Source organism: Molossus molossus, unplaced genomic scaffold (genome assembly GCF_014108415.1).
Source record: "Molossus molossus isolate mMolMol1 unplaced genomic scaffold, mMolMol1.p scaffold_m16_p_11, whole genome shotgun sequence".
Taxonomy (NCBI): Eukaryota; Metazoa; Chordata; class Mammalia; order Chiroptera; family Molossidae; genus Molossus; species Molossus molossus.
Genome location: NW_023425346.1, coordinates 13,821,881 through 13,838,852, shown reverse-complemented (window position 1 = coordinate 13,838,852; position 16,972 = coordinate 13,821,881). Strand labels below are relative to the sequence as shown.

The following is a 16,972-nucleotide window of genomic DNA, read 5'->3' as shown; positions in this document are numbered from 1 at the left end:
AAGTCACACTGACAGTATGCACCCTTGGTGTGATTTCATGAGAATGACTCTTTGTGTCCATTGCCTACTCCCCAAATCCATAACCCCAGTGTAGCAATGAGAAAAACATCAAATAAACCCAAATGAAGGACATGCTCCCAAATACCTCAGGACTCCTCAGAACTGTCAGTCATCAAAAACAAAGAAAGTCTGAAAAATTCTGATAGACCAAAAAAGGTTAAAATAACATGATGTCTAAATGCTTCTAAGTTGTGACAAATGTATCATAACAATGTAAAATCTTATGAACAGGGAAACTGGTTAAGGGATATGTAAGAATTCTCAGTACTATCTTTGTAACATTTCTGAAAATCTAAAACTAGTATAAAATCTAAAACAAGAAAACTTAGATGATACCCTACCTGTGTTGGGTGAAACGTGATGAGAGAGAGCATAAACATTTTGAAGGACATTAGAATTTTGTTCTAAGGTTTTAAGATATTGCATGTGTATTTATAGCAATAACAATAAGAAGCAGTTATTAAGTACTGACTATATGTCACAAAATGTGCCAAAAACATTTTATATCATCTGTTTTTCACACACAAAAAAATATTGTAGGTATTATTACTCTTCTTATTTAACAAATTGGAAAAATAAATATTATGGAATTTATATAACTTGCCGAAAATCACACAACTATTGATTTGTAGATGGAGGACTGGAATCTGACATTGAAACTCTTACTCGGTGTGCTCTGAAGCTTCAATTGTAGGAATAAATTATATTCCAGGTTAAGTTATTTTACATCTAGCAATCACTGTAGAAAATATTAGTGCTATCCAAGTTTCTCTGCCAACATGTTGCAGCTATCAAGGTAAATCGTTATTCCACTCTGACTCAGTCCGTGGGCCCGGGCTTCACCCCTCTGATAAAAAGCAAGCAGAGGTTCAGCACTGGTCACATTAAAAGAAATAAACTGCACCTGGCCGGTGTGGTTCAGTGACCCAGCGTCGACCCATGCACCAAGAGGTCACTGGTTATATTCCCACTCAGGGTACATGCCCAGGTTGTGGGCCTGATCCCCAGTGAGGGGCATGCAGGAGGCGGCCAATTGATGTTCTCTCTCACTGATGTTTCTACCTCTCTCTCCCTTCCTCTCTCTCTAAAATAAATAAAGGAAAAAAGTTGTAAAGTAAGAAAAGGAAATAAACCAGTATATTTGCACATGTGCACACACACACACACACACACACTCATACTACATACACATACCCCATATGTGTTTGGTGGCTCAGTCAAGGACACTATAATAAACCATTATTAATATTTTTTTCAAAAATTACCAGCAAATCGCCCTGGCCCATTTGGCTAAGCAGTTAGAGCATTGGCCCGCTGACTGGAGAGTCCCGGGTTCGGTTTCCACTAAGGGTTGCAGTTTGCCCCCGGCCCCAGTTTGGATCATGTGGGTAGCAACCACTCGGTGTGTCTCTCTCACATCAATGTTTCTCTCTCTCTCTCTCTCTCTCTCTTCCCCCTCTCTCCCTCCCATTCTATCTTGAATCCCACTCTATTTTGAATATAAATGCAAAAATGTCCTTTGGTGAGGATAAAAAAAAATTACCAGCAAATCAGTTCACTCAGTCAGTTAGACCTTAATATCCCTGTTTGGTTTTAGGAAGGGGACAAATGACAAATAACAGGCTTTGCACCAGAAATTAAGCAGGAAAATAATCCATTTGGAAAGTCCATTTATACATTTAACTTTTCAGCTACATCTATACCAGAAAATAGTATATCCTTTCCAAAATGCTATCCTACAATAAACAGATGAGCTGTATGAGAGATAATTTTACCTTAGTTATTGCTTTTCTTCATTAGCATTTCTAGTAACATAAATTTACAGAGCAAGTCATAAACCTCTTTAAAGATGACATGGTCATTTCCCATTAGGTCCTATAGATGTTGAAAAAGATTATGGGTAGATTATTTAAAAATTGAAATGATCATTGGGAAGCTTTTATTTTCTACTATGTAGTAATATTAATCAGTATCATAGAATTAGAGCAATAAAGGATCTTAAACTATTGATCAGCCTGCCCTAGTTTGACAAAGACAGTTTTAAAAGTGATTCCCAGAGACTGGAAGCCGCGCACAGCAGAGTGAGGAGCGCAGGCAGCCCGGGTGAAGCGCTCACGGAGATCTGAGGTCCGCGGACTCCCGGGCTGCTTCGGCCAAGGCTGTGGCGCAGCAGCCCGCGGCGCTGCTCCTTTCGGAGTTTTGTCTTTAGGTTCAGGCTGAAGGAAGCCAGAAGGAAACAGGAGAGACCAGCATGATCCACATTAAATATTTAGCCTTTGAATAATGACATGTGTACTCTCTTTTCTCAGCATGGGGTATTCCTTTTCTGATTTAAAATAAAACAGAATGCCATGTCTAACTTAGATTGAGCCCTTGTATTCCTCAGAAAGGAATAGAAATGGTTTTTCTGGATTATTATTAAAAATATATATATTCACTGTATTAAAATTGGCATAATGGTATAAAATGTGAACAATTAAAAATGAAAAATGATGACCAATAAAGTAAATCTAAATAACATCTGTGCAATAAGTAAAGTCTTAGCAGGAGCTCCTACTTTCGTTTATTTTTTATAATGTGCAGCTCAAAGTTTTATCATCATTGCATCTACTGGCCTCCTAGTTAAAGCCAGGTGTAAGTCTTAAATGTGCAGTGTGTGTAAAGTAAAATATGTAATCTCTTTGAACAACAACAAAAAAAGATATATAATGCTCTGATCCTTATAAACATATTTCTTCAGATATCACAATTTAATTTCTTACAGCAAAAGTTCATTTCCAGCATTCAGCAGAATTAATCAAACATCTAATAAAAGCTGGAGTGAATTATACTATGCAGGTAAGCCACTTTTTCAGAAGAATGTGTTTCTGTGTTTTTCTGCCTAGGTTTTTCGGTTGCGAGATTGAACACAGCTTCTGTGCTTCTCCCATCCCCCGTGCTATTATTTTTACTGTGTATTTTAGCTATCAAAATTTTTATTCTTTGTTCTTAATTATACAGAGAATGTGTATCAGCTCATGCTTTAAAATTGCATAATACGCTTATGCAATGTCTTTTTCTCCTTAGACTTTTATTTATATCACTGATAATACATTATTTTAGAACAATCTTTTTTTATTTCTCTCCTAGTCCCTTTGTCTTTTCCTCATTTTTTATAACTCTTATAATAAAAGTGGGGGGGAAGTGGTTTCAGTAAATGTTATAAGAAAAAGGAGAGAATAAAAAAACAAATCTGTGCCTTCAACCACATTTAACAAATATTTATCAAAGACTTACTTTACAAAGGCCACTGTGCTAGATCGGTCAATAAGACATACTTTATACCATCATGGAACTTTCACTCTGAAGGAGGAGTTAAGAAGGGGGGAAAAAGTGATTTTAATTTCTCAACATTTTTAAGAATTAAAAGTAGTTCAACATATCTAAAACACAGGAACCAGTGCTAGGATGATGGCAGATGAAGGGGAATCGATAAACAGATGGTGGGTCATGCCACTGACACTGCAAGAGTATGTGGCTTTACTCAGCGGGGACCAAGGGACCGTTTAAAAACTTTATACTCAGGAATTGCTGTGACACTTTTGTATTTGTATTAGAGGAAAGTCACTAATGTATGTTATATTGTCAAAGTAAAAATTGCACTGCACAAAACTAAACAGACAAGGAGGACTTTATTCAAGACTACTGCAAAAAGGGAGGGAGACTAAATTCAACTTTGTTGAAACAAAGATCTGCAAATGTTCTGAAGTGGGAAGGAGGGACTCATAGTCCACTGGCATTTGGTAATTGGCTTTACCAAGGTACTGTAAACTTTATTGCACCGTTACAACAAGAACTAATTTTATAATTTAGAGCACAGCTTCTTACCTCCCACAGAGACTGGGAGATAAGGGCTCTGTCTCCTTCAATGCTTATGTTTCAAAGAGAAGGTTTCTAGTCCTTGAGAAAGTCATTTCCTGGGTTGTAAAACTGTCAATAGACTGAAAGAAGATTTACACACATTTCAAAAGGCCAGTGAATAAATTTACAATTTCAAGTTTTCTAAACTAAATGAGCTAAGAAAAGGGAGGTCAGGAGCTTATAGTTATGAAGAAATTGTCTAAAAATTTTTGCCAACAAACCCTAATATAAATACATAAATTTATTTTGTCTCAAATGTTGATTCCGATATGATCATAATAAAAACAAAATGTTTAATATAAAAAAAACTCAGAGTTGAATTAGGTGAGATTTTGTTTAGATATTATTACCTGAAGTTCCTTTGCCATGTAGGGTAAAAGAATGAATTCTGAGGGATACTTGCTTTCATAACTTTAAATCTCTTTTTCCTTCACCATCTTAGGTCTATCCAGATGAAGGTCATAACATATCTGAGAAGAGCAAGTATCATCTCTACAGCACAATGCTCAGATTCTTTAGTGATTGTTTAAAGGAAGAAGTAGCAGTGATACCACAGGAACCGGAAGAAGATGAATAATGGACTCTATTTATATAGAACTGAAGGGGATATTGAGGCTCAATGAAATCTAACCAAGAGACTGTAATATTGTAGATGCTCCAGAATTTCAAGGGCAGCTTAAGGAGATGACACTGGAACAGCACACTCAGAGACAATAAACTAGAATGTGAATACAGATGTCCAAGTCTACTGTTTTGCCAGGGCTGTAGAACCTGTTTCTTTGTGTAAGGAAGGTCAAAGGGTTGGTTTCCTGGGAGAAATTAGTTTTACATTAAAGTAGGAATAGTGCATGTTTTCTTCTGTTATCCCCATTTGTTCTGTAACTAGTTGTTCTCATTTTAATTTTAATGGCCACCATCATCTTTGCATATAATGCACAACTTATCAGTACCACAGTCCCTGATCTTTGGTGGCCGAGCTGCAGTCTAACACTACTGTACCTTTACAATAAGTGCAATTCCTTCATTGTCTATTATTATGCTTAAGAAAATGTTCAGTTAATAAAAAACAGAGTATTTTATGTAATTTCTGTTTACCAAAAGGCATCATTAAATGGGTCAGAGATCATGTAGAAATATGGATCTTAGCACCTTTCAAAGTTCAGCCAGTTATCAGTAGATATGGTATCTTTAAATCAACACACGAGTGTGTGTCTCACAGTATATATACACACTTGTGCATATGCAGTCAATAATTCTATCTTTACATGTTATTCATGCTACAAAGGATAAACTTTTGATGAATTAGAAGAAATACTCTTTTACGGGCTATAATGGATGCTTCCTTTAATGAGCCAAATATGATGAAACATTTTTCCAACTCAAATTCTGGCTATTGCTTTCCTCTAAATGTTTGGGTTGTGTTTGGTATCGTTTTTAGTGGTTAATAGTTTTCTAGTTGCAATTTAATTTTTTGGATATGATACCTTGTCACATGTAAATTAGATACTTAAATATTAAATTATAGTTTCTGATAAAGAACTTTTGTTAACAATGCAATGCCACTGAGTGCTATTTTGCTCTTTTGGTGGAGAGGGCTTTTTTAAAACACTTGGTCCTTCACTTCTCTCTCTCAACGCAGAATCAATTCTCATTTTCATTGTAAAAGCAAAGAGCTGGATTATTTCTTCTGCCAGTTCCTATTTAGTATTCGGTGCCTGCCCAATGCATCCGTTACTGTTTAATTTAAATACTTCTGGTGAGAATTGAAAATGAAATATTTTTTATTCATTGGCAAAAAAGTTCACAAACAGCAGTGTCTGCTGTTTAACTTGAGATGAAGGCACAAAATGCATTAATTCCTGTGCTGTGTTGACCTGCAGTAGTGACTGAGCATATAAAATAAACCCGACTGTATTGAAGTCCATTTAAGTCATGAGAATATTAAATTTGGGGACTAAAGTTAGAGTGTCTTCGCACTTCACTTTATGGATCTTCAAGAAGATGTCTAAAAGTCTGTAAAAGTTCAGCTAAATCTAGGCAATATACTATATTTTTGTGGTTTTAAAAATTCCTTAGGACAGGTTTGATTGATAAACACAACATCAGAACACCAGGAGGAAACTTAAAAATGTCATGGAATTGCTCGGTAGCCTTCCTATTTTGTCAAAGGATCAACCCCCAAATCTGGGTGTTTGGGAATGTATGAGTCATTTTAGGGATATTCTGTTGTTACGTATGCATTGGAATTGTGTCTTCACCACTCCATTGAATTCAATTTAAAATGAGAAAGGCTCTCTTTTCTGAAAGACTCATTTCAGGTCTTTTTCAAGAAGAGTAAACATTTAAAAAAATAAGTTGTAATGTTTCAAAGGAAAGTTTTGCCTATTTTATTAAGATGGAAATTTCTTTTGAGGCTAATTTCAAGTCCAACTGAAGCTTTTTAATCAATATTTTAAATTTCAACCACTAGAGATTTTTATGATGCAAATAATTATGTTGTTTGAAAGATGTGGTTTTATTGAATGTCTATTTGAGTAACATTTAAAATGTATTTACCTTTTACTGTTCATCACTTCTCTTGTTTTATTATTATCAATGTCTATTTTTCAATTAATTTAATACAATTTATAATGTGAAAGACATTTGTCTGTCACCTTAAAGGCTAACTAGATCTCAAATTAAGACTTACTGTTTAGTAGGAAGGTGGAAATTTTTATTTGTACATTTTGAGTTTGAATAATTGCACCATAGATAAAGGAATGCTCCCCAACACATAGATACTAGTAATTAGAAAGATTGTGGAAGTGAACTTCCGCTTTCACACATTTGCCTTTGGTCACAATCCCACTTTTTATCTGTATTTATGCATTGCAAGAGTTTCCTAGAACTCCAGTAATAAGCTTTCCAAGTGGTATTTTCCTCTTAAAGTTAAAGAAAATCAAGCCAAATGATAAAATAAAACAGGGAAGCTGCATTAAATCATCCACAGAGATAAACACATGACCTTTTGAAACTATTTTGAAAGACAAAAATATTTTTTTTACCTCTTTCCTCCACTGAGGTCCCTGACTCAACACTTAGAGACTAAGAAGCTGCTGCTGATCTAATTGAGTTCCTGACATGAGCAAGGGGCATAAGCTCTTCAACACCTGAACCCCAGCTCACCCTGAGAATGTGTCTTTTTTGTTCGGATGTTTAGCATAGACATCCATCACCATCAAGGGTCTTGCAGATGCCAGTTGTAGATCTACTAGATTGAGGGGATTTAAATATTGATCTTTACTCTAAGGAGAATTACTTAAGCCATTGTCCTGAAATGGTGGGCACCTGAAATTGATTTGCTCTCAACTCTCATTCCGGGCCCCTGGCTTCTACGATCATGTATGAAATACTTCTTTTGTCCTTCCTCACATGCTCTCCACCCTCACATCCTGCAGCAATGAGCATCAATAAAACCTGGCTCCTCAGCTGTGCTCTCTTTCACTTCCTGTTCTGGGGATTCTCTGATACTGAGTCCGTCTGCTGGAACCAATGGACTCATCACTTACACACTGCAAAACTATGTAAGGATGTTAATATCCCCATTAAACCCCAATTAATGGAAGACAGGAGCAGAAGACTATATATCCCTCTTTATCTTCTCTCAGACATTGTACATGGTCCTTGGAAGGACCGTGAAACTCAGCTGCCCACACTTGCATTCCTTTCTATTTCTCTCTTTTGCATTTCACTCTGCTTAGTCCCCAATCCTACTTCCTAAAATCACGTCCCTAAACAAGCTACACGTGCATCAGCTGTTGACTTGGTTCTACTTTCTGGGGAAACCCCTTCTTCCCATAAGAGCTTACCATTACGATTATTGTAGGATGAAGAAATAAAATGGGAATAAAGGAGTACTTTCATTCAAGTTCGAATAAGCTGTTTCTATTTAAATCTATTAGACTCTTAATCAGTATCAAGCATGTGCTAAGTGCTCTATATTCATTAATAAATGGAATCTTCTCCATATACCCTAAAATAGGTATTATGATTCCCATTTTATAGATAAGAAAATTGAGTCTCAGAGAAGTATGTAACTGGCCCATGTATATAACTAATGAGTGAATAGCCTAAATCCTAGCTCCAGCTAACAGAAGCCCATGTTCTCCGCCATTCTTCTCCACAGTACTCCTTCAATAAGGAGAGTTTTAACCCATGTTCACCCTAAGTCAGGTTGGATTCTGATTATTTAAACATAAAGTTCCAGATATTTTTTAGAACAATTTGATTACAGTAGTACTAAAAGGTAAATGACATCCCAGTGTACCACTGTAGCTACATCAAAGCTACATGAATTCCCTAATGTTAAGAGAATGTATCTGTTGGCAATATGTAAGAGTTATCCTTTTTCATGAGAATCCTTGCCCCCAAGTCCACAACAAAGTCTGGGAAGTCATTATTAAAATCCCTTGCTCTGACATTATGCCAAGTATATTCCAAATTTATTCCTAGAGGCATTGAAAACATTGTGCTGATCAAAGCACCCAGGCTTATAAACATGAAAAAAGCACCGAGTCTTCAAATACTGAAAATCCAGAAAGCATGTTGCGATTTTTAAAAGCATAACTGGCATCCACAATCCTATTTATAATCTGACTTAGGAAAATTACATTACCGCTCAGTTTTCTAACACTAGAGGCAATAGATTTTACTGACCACTGATCAGATCTACACTCATTTCATTTGGCAATGTTTCAGCAATTTTGGAAGAGAGAGGCTGCCATTCAAACATATTTTCTCTTGCCCTGGCTGGTTTGCCGCAGCAGTTAGAGCGTCAGCCTGTGGACCAGACTCTCGGGTTTGATTTTGTCAAAGGCACATACCTGGGTTGCAGTTTGGTCCCCAACCCTGGTCGGAGTTGTGCAGGAGGCAACTAATCAATGTGTGTCTCTCACATGGATGTTTCTCTGTCTCCCCACCTCCCATTCTATCTGAAGATAAATAGAAAAATATCCTCAGGTGAAGATTAGAAAAAAATTTTTTTTTTCTCATCAAAGGCAAGGGTTTGTAAAAAGAAATAAGTCATATCAAAGGACAATTTTGATTATTTTTCATTAGACTTTCAATTAAATTTAAGATATGCTGATGCTAGCCTCACAGGTGCTTTTGATACAGCATCTTGATTACAAAGCGTGTCTGTACTGATGACCACAATCCGTCCTTCTCTGTCAGGCCTAGAACCATTTAACTAAGTGACCCTTGGTATGAGTGCAGCTTGACAATACACAATTCCATACTGCCCATAGCATTACAGAAAAATAATTCACATTTGTTCAGTGTCTGGGCTTTTCATCACATTATCTCAACTAATCCTCAAGGCAATGACGTGAGATGAAATCTGGTTTTCTGACGAACAAATCAAGATACACAGAGGTCAAATAATGTTCCAAGAGGATCACACAGTGTATAAATGACAGAATCAGGGTTTGAACACAGACCATGATGACCTCAGAGCCCTGCACATAGTAATTACATCTCTGAATATTTTAGCTGGTGAATTCCTGAGGTTCATCGTGCATACTTTAGGTTGTATTCAACATTCAAATCCCTTGCTCTTCTGTGATACCATATAGTAGGCATCTGGCTTCAAGGAAATGAATGGAAACTTAAGGGTGGTTTAAATACTAGTGACCCAATATATAGGCAGCTTGGACATCACCTCAGAGTTTATTAGAAACACAGACTTTCACGTACCACCCTGGACCTCCTAAATCAGAAACTTAATGGTAACAAGATCCCCAAGTGGTTTGTATGCTCAGTGAAGTTAAGAAGCACTGGCTTAAATGACAAGAACCTTTATTTAGTCACATCAAAGCACAGCTAAACTTGGGTGCTTCTAAGGGTGGCTTAACAGATCAATGGGGGAACCAAATCTCAGGCTCCTCCCACCTTCCAATTCTCCAGCTTCAGTCTACTATTTGTCCCCTTCAATTGGCTTCCAGATAACTGCAGGTGCCCCAGGAATAAACATATCCTTTCCCAGAAATGTCCAAGGATAGAGAGGCAATGAGAGAGTATTTTTTTAAATCAAGAAAGATAATTTCTCCAGAAGTCTTGAGCAGAATTCAAGTCCCTTTGTGCCAGCTTTGGTTGCAAACTTCTATCTTAGATATAAAGGAGACTGGGAAGTCATATAACTGAAATTACAACCAACCTTAGTGAGATAAAATAAGTAAAATGGTAGGAAAATGGATGTATGGCCAGAGAGACAGGTGTACCCAAACAAGGGCAAGAGGGTCCTTATTGCTGGCGTTTAGGCTAGATATAGAGCTCAAGCCATTGAACAGTGAGGGCTGGGGGTTTCATACAGACCTTTCCTTTGGTGGGGTCTAGTTTCCCTCTCAGGAGACCCTGAACATCTGACACACCCTCCTTTCCTAAAAGTTAGTATACTTGTAACTAACTACTGTTTTCCCTTTTCACCTCTCCTCTGCACATTGACATGCTTTCCACTGCAGGCAAGCAGTATTGAAATTTGATTGCTCTGTTAACTGTCCCATTTTGCAGGCTAGATTGGCTCGCACACAATTTATGAGGGCTTCATTATCTCTGTATGGCCGGAATTGCTAGTCACACTATAAATCCTCCTGATTGATGGACTCATAGGCCTATTCCAGTGGGAAAAGCAAAGGCCTGCTAAGGAGACAGGTGACACGGCCCCCCCTTTCTTCTGCACTTCTCGAGGGTGTGGTCCTCATTACACTGCAACTCGCTCTCCCTTTCGGACAGCGTGCGTGACTTTTAATGATCTGGATGGTGTCATTGGATTTTGAGCCTTTGGGGAGAACAAATTGTCAATTTTCTTGCCAAGACAAATGTAAAATTTCGGCTTCGTAGTTGGCTTCAAATCATGAAATGACTCAAAGCTGTTTTGTGCCTGCTAGGTGCTGTTTGATACGGCATCAGGATACTTTTTTTTTTTAACACTGGAGCGAATTAACACATCGAATGTATAAATGGATATTTCAGTTTACATGTTATCACTGAGTCATTATTTACTAAAATGTACAAGCATATTCAATCATGTTTTGATTTTCATGGAATAATTTGTAATGCTTCCCATTTTTGGATATGCTATTTCCTTGGCCTCATCCCCTGGCAGAGACACATTGATTTAAAAAATGTGTTTAGTTTAGCTTTCTTATTTTGTGGTGTCTCAGCTTTGTTTTAACTGAAGGGAATAATTCATATCCCATTAAAATATTCTCAGAGAATAAAAAATAAATAAAAGGACCTACTGCCCCTAACTCACCACCTGACCTCAGAGTTGAGCTTAGTCTCTGCTCAGCTCAGCTCCCACCTGTCTCTCCCTCTGTGCTGGACTAGGCCTCCTTCCCTGGGCCAGGCCCAGGACACTGCAGGACTCACATGCTTTCTGCTTGTGCCCACGTGGAGAGGCATTAGTGAAGAGATTTGAAAGTGTTGGTGTATGAAATTATATTGTTTACCCTCAGCTGAACTCTGTACAGTGTGTGTAAATGTTCTTTATTTTATCCTTATTAATTTTATCAAGTTCTAATATATCTCTTAGGTTTTTTTTTAAATTCTCCTTGAGCCCCAAGTTCTCCTTTATTTTTTATATCATGGAATATAATGCCTCAATAATGTACACTTTTTAATATGTGTAATTTACATTATACCCTAGCCTCTTTGTAATCTGCTATGCCATACACTAATAATAATAATAATAATCATAGCTAAAACAAACTATTTGCACCTGGAAGTAGGATAAGCTCATTAACAGATTTATTTATTTCACTTCTAAAGCATCTACATACATTAAGTACAATCACTACCTAAATATTTACATGAGGAAACTGTAAGCTTAAGAAAGTTAAGTGCGTTACTGAAAGTCAGTGGATTAGTTATATTGATATACTAGCTAATGCAATAAAAGAAAAAAATAAATTTCAGTAATTTGAGGAATTAGAACTTTGTTTCTCACTTACATGATACCATATGGGGGCAGGTGAGAGCTATTTCACTCTCGCTTGCTACCGGGAACCCCTGACTCCATGCTGTCACCTCGAAGAAAGAGGAGGTTGAGGGAGACACACCACAGCAGCTATCCATTGTCATCCCTCATCACTTCTGTGGAGTCTGTTTTCTTCGGACAGCTCTCAGTGTCCCATCTAATAGCAAAGGTACTGAAAAATGCAGGGGAATATCAGGAGTACTGGCTGTCATGGGCAAAGTCACCATTCTGGACATCAGTCATTTCTCTGGGCTCCTTTAACTCCTCTCTGCACAGAGCACAAAGCCCAGGACTTCTGCCCATTGCGCAAAGGTCTCTCCAGTACAGTTGAGGAGGCAAGTCTTCTGCAGACAACCCCGTTAGGCAGAGACCCTGCACCTGGCTTGTATAATCCCATTATATCCCTCAACCCCCTAAACTACAGTGGAACTAGAAAGCCCCCAAATACCAAGAAGCTTATCGTGTATAAAAGGCGGCTGGAACCTGGGTTTGGGGCTCAGCCTTCGAAGGTGACTCCACTGGGCCGGCACCGGTGCACATTAAACAGTCATTTTTTAATCCTCTGAGTGTGCGCAGTCTGTCTCTTCCTAACGACCAAGTTTCTACCAAACATTTTGGTGCATTGGTTGGGAAGCCAACAGCCATGCTGGCCTCTCAAGCCACCGTTGTCAGAGCCGGTGGGAAGGAGCCACTTATTTTGAGCCCCCTTGATAGAAAGGAAGGTGCTCCACCGGTGTTCACTGGACCCTGACCCTCGCCAGGCCCAATGTAGTCAGCCACCGCTGTGCTCAAATGGACTCCAGGGAGGATAGAAAAGCCTGCCGGGACATTGGATCGGTAAGTATTCCCAGGGACCAAGACTGAGTTCAGGCTTCCTCTAAGGCGGAAGGGGAGCTTGATCACCTCCCAGGCAGCACAGATGCCACACAGGATAGGGACGTCCTGGGTGGAAGTTTAAATTCTGTGTGACTGTGTGACCGTGCCTCACGACGCCTGTTATGGAGCCTGTGTGAGTCCCAACCTGCGCATTGTGGTGGCCTCATATAGCTAAGGGCAGTGTCAGGTTCCTGGTGGCAGTGTCTCCACCAGTGAACCTGATATAAATCAGGGGCTTATACTGACGTGCCAATGCCAAGACGCACCTAAGCCCCCAAGAGGGGAACAGCCAGGCAGACGAAATGAGAATTTCCTCCCGTTTGGCAACACCATTCCCTGGGAGGTTTGCTTAACCATCTTAGATATCATTATGGGGGGAAGTTCCTTTAAATTCATTGTTCTGGAATGTATGATAAAGAATTTTATAAAAAAGTTCTCAGGAGATGGGGTCAAATTAACCCCTGGAAAATTGTGCACACTCTGTGAATTAGAAGGGCCCACCGTTGGTGTGGGATGGCCCTCTGAAGGCACCCTTGATGTCCCCACAGTCTAGGCTGTGTATGGGGTAGTCACCAGAGACTCCAGCCCTACAGACAAATTTCCCTACATAGACCATTGGTGAAAATAGCCCAAATCAGGTCTCCCTGGGTCCGATTCTGTGTTACTAGTCAGGGACAGTGCAAGGTCCTCATGGCACAAAGTGAAAGGAAGACTTCACAGCGAATTAAGCTCCCTCCTATATTACAAGGGGATTCAGAAGAGGCCCCATCACTGCCACCATCATACGCCCCACTACCTCAGGATGGGGAACCTCACCTGCCTGACAGCTCACCTCCATTCACCTTACCCCCAAAACTGGCCACTGTGCCTCCAGAGCCAGGGTCGCTAGAGCCAGTGGATGATGTCTCAGGTCAGCGACCCAGGGACCAAACCCCCAGCAGCAATGCAATCACCACTGCAGGAGACAAGGGGTCCACCGAGAATGGGCCTTGATGGGACCCTACTAGGGGGGAAGATCAGTCTTCCAGACTCATCACCCCACCTGGGTCGACTCTAATGGATTGTCACAGAAGCCAGAAAGTGGCTCCAGACCAGGATGCCAGCTGGACATCTAGACACAGAAGCCTGGGCATGATGAGAAACCCTCAGGGAGATCCACACTCACAGAGACACGGGAGAGGGCAGGAGAGACAGACAAAGGCACGGAGGCGAAGCCAGAGTTCGGGGCAGACAAAGAGGGGCCAGAGAAGCTGTGGGAGACAGAGGCAGGGAGACAAAGACACAGGAGAGGAGGGTTTGCAGGATCTGGGCCACTAGACACCTTTCCCAAGCCAAGGGGAATATTTTCTCTATCTCGTCTGAACGTCCCCAGCCCCTCTGAAACTCTGCCTCTGACCCTGGTGCTAGTCTGAGCCCCAGGCTGCAGAGAGGAGCTTTCCATAAAGCCAGAGTGTGAAGGACACAGTGCCCATCGGCCTCAGTCCCTCCCAGCCTTTGCATTCTGCCATGTCGCAGCTAGACCCATATCCCAGGAGGGGCTGGATGGGCAGCTGGCTGTGGGGAGCCCAAACCCATCTGCCGCTCTCCACTGTGACCTTCCCTGAGGTGGTGTGGCTTCTGCAGACAACCCCCTAGGCAGTGCAGACACTGCCCCTGGCTTTCGCAGTTCCCTTACATCTGCCAACCGCCTAACCTCAACAGAACGAGAAAGCCTCAGAATGCCTGGAAGCTTATTGTGTGTTCAAGGCAGCTGGAACCTGGGCTTGGGCTCAGCCTTTCGAGGAGACTCCACTGGGCCAGCACTGGTGCGCATTAAACAGTCTTTCTCTAATCTTCCGAGTGCATGCAGTCCGTCTCTTCCCGCCGACTGAATTTCTGCCACAGCACTGTGGGGCCTTGGCTCTTGAACTTAATTCTTTCCAGAAGGCTGTTTGACAAGCTATTTGTTCAAAAACTGAACCATTGTTTCCCCACTAGAAATAATATAAATTGAATTAATTCATTTCAGGCCCCCAAATGATTCCCTGTTTTAACCTATCCTATGTACAGGACATGTCTAATACACTATGTAATTTATTAACAAATGCTTATTTTCTTAAATTGTCAGACCACCCCCTACTAGCCTTAAACAAACCACCTCCAGCATGCGCCCCGGGAGGGTCTGTCCAGAGGTCAGCATTTGGCATCTCCGCTGGCTGTCACCACTCACTGCTTTTTCTTTATCCAAATCAACAAGTTTTTCTATCTTCACTTGCCCATGATTATTGATTCTTTCACACTATTAGCAACATGCACACTCTCAATGGCCTCTTTATGTTTTCAAATTGTGCTAATCATTCATTTTGCCAGTAAGAAAAGAAAAAAAAAAAAAAAACCCACAAAAATATTTACAGTACAATTTCCTGAGATGTTAGAGGTAAATTGACTCAGACTAGCACATTCTCTCCTTCGTTTGTGGACTGAGAATTGCTTTTTGTCAGAGCAATGTATCAGCATGAAAGGGTTATCAGTTGAAAATCAAAGCTTGTTCAACAACCGAGACATATTTTCCCTGAACAACTTAGTTCAGAACCGAATTGTTCCGGATGGGAGACATTTTAAAACTGAGATTCGACTGTTAAGTCCATATAAGTCTCCTTTTGGTCCAAAGACATTTGAAATGTATAGATCAGTTGTTTTTTTTTTTTTTTCTTCATAAAACAGTGGAACAACAAATAATATGATAATCAAAATAAATAGTCCTATCGGAATAAAGAAAGAATGGATGTGGCTGCTTTGGGGAGTAACACAGCTTTCCTAGCGTGTCTTTTGCCTATAGACAGTTGGGAAACAAAATAAGTTAAGTCCTAAATAGTCAAATGCTGGTTAAGATAGACTCATACACTTTTTATATTAAAACTGAGTAGATTTCTTATGCATTTACTTTTAAACAATTCTACAGCCAGTAACTACACCTAAATTCTTGTTAAAGCATAGTTTAAGAATGTGTACAATCTTTTGAGAGATAGGGTATGAGAGCCTTTTTGCCTAACACTCAAAATGTTGGTAGCTGATTTAAAACCATCTGTAGTAATAGAGAACCACATCCCTTATTTGATCTTTGTCTTGATCTCTTATTCAGAAGAATAGGTGCTCTGGGATGACTTGGAACTACATGGTGAGCCCAGATGGTGTGGCTCAGAGATTTAGCATCAACCCTGCACCAAGAGGTCGCTGATTCGATTTTCGGTGAGGGCACATGCCCAGGTTGTGGGCCAGATCCCCAGTGGGGGGCATGCAGGAGGCAGCTGATCCATGTTCTCTCTCATGAATCTTTCTCTCTCTCCCTAAAAATAAAGAAAAAAAACAACAAAAAAAACTACATCATGAGATATGTACAGAGCATTTTAAAGAAAGACTGAAGTCAAAAGTTATGATCGAGATCAATACCCTAATAGGCAAAGGTCAGGAACTCAGAAATTTGAATGTGGCTATTTAAGAAGAACCCGAAGGGCCTGAGGAGTTGGAGAAACCCAACACTCAAACCCCTTGCACCCCGTCTTTGAGAGTAGAGCAAGTCTTATCAAGAATGCACTGCAGGCCTGGGAACAAGGTCAAAAACTCACTTGAACAAAGAAAGAAATGGATTATGGTAATTTTATAGTATTTTCTAAAGGAAACCAGGGAAGAGTTAAGTAAATGTGCATGGCTGGGGCTGGTGATGACGTAGCTCACCAGCTCTGGCAATTTTGCACGGCGGTGGAAGTGCAGGGAGACAGCACACTGCTCATGTGCGTGTGAGCGGCACTCAGGAGCTTCAGCGCTTCTGGGATTAACCGATACAACTTAAACCTGGTGGTGGTTTGTGCTGCTCAACAGTGAAGGCAAAGGAGCAGGATCACTCAATTCCATGTATCTGGTCGTTTCTGCTTTGGATTCCCAGTCATGATACAAAATAACTTTGTGTACTGCCAGTCACTTAAGAGAAGCACTGACAGGTTTAAAATATCCCTTTTCTGATATTTTCCCTTTTTATTGAATTTTATAGGGTGATATTTTTTTCTGGTATTTCTACCTGAGCCAAAATTGCTGAGAAAAAAAACAAAAAACAAAACCGAAATAGTGCTATTGACTTATCAAGAG

General features: G+C 39.9%; 1 protein-coding gene across 7 annotated transcripts in view; it reads left to right on the top strand.

Moving 5' to 3' along the window:
• DPP10 (dipeptidyl peptidase like 10) overlaps positions 1-7,893 on the top strand; it is a 1,561,433-nt gene extending 1,553,540 nt beyond the window's left edge. For 6 of the 7 annotated variants that reach the window (XM_036253736.1, XM_036253738.1, XM_036253733.1 and 3 more), the window contains 2 exons: positions 2,825-2,898; positions 4,403-7,893. In XM_036253736.1, coding sequence (XP_036109629.1) covers positions 2,825-2,898; positions 4,403-4,537 — 209 coding nt within the window. In that variant the 3' untranslated portion in view covers positions 4,538-7,893. The remainder of the gene's footprint in view (positions 1-2,824; positions 2,899-4,402) is intronic. The other variant, XM_036253734.1, reaches the window with a different exon arrangement.
• Positions 7,894-16,972: the final 9,079 nt, after the last annotated feature.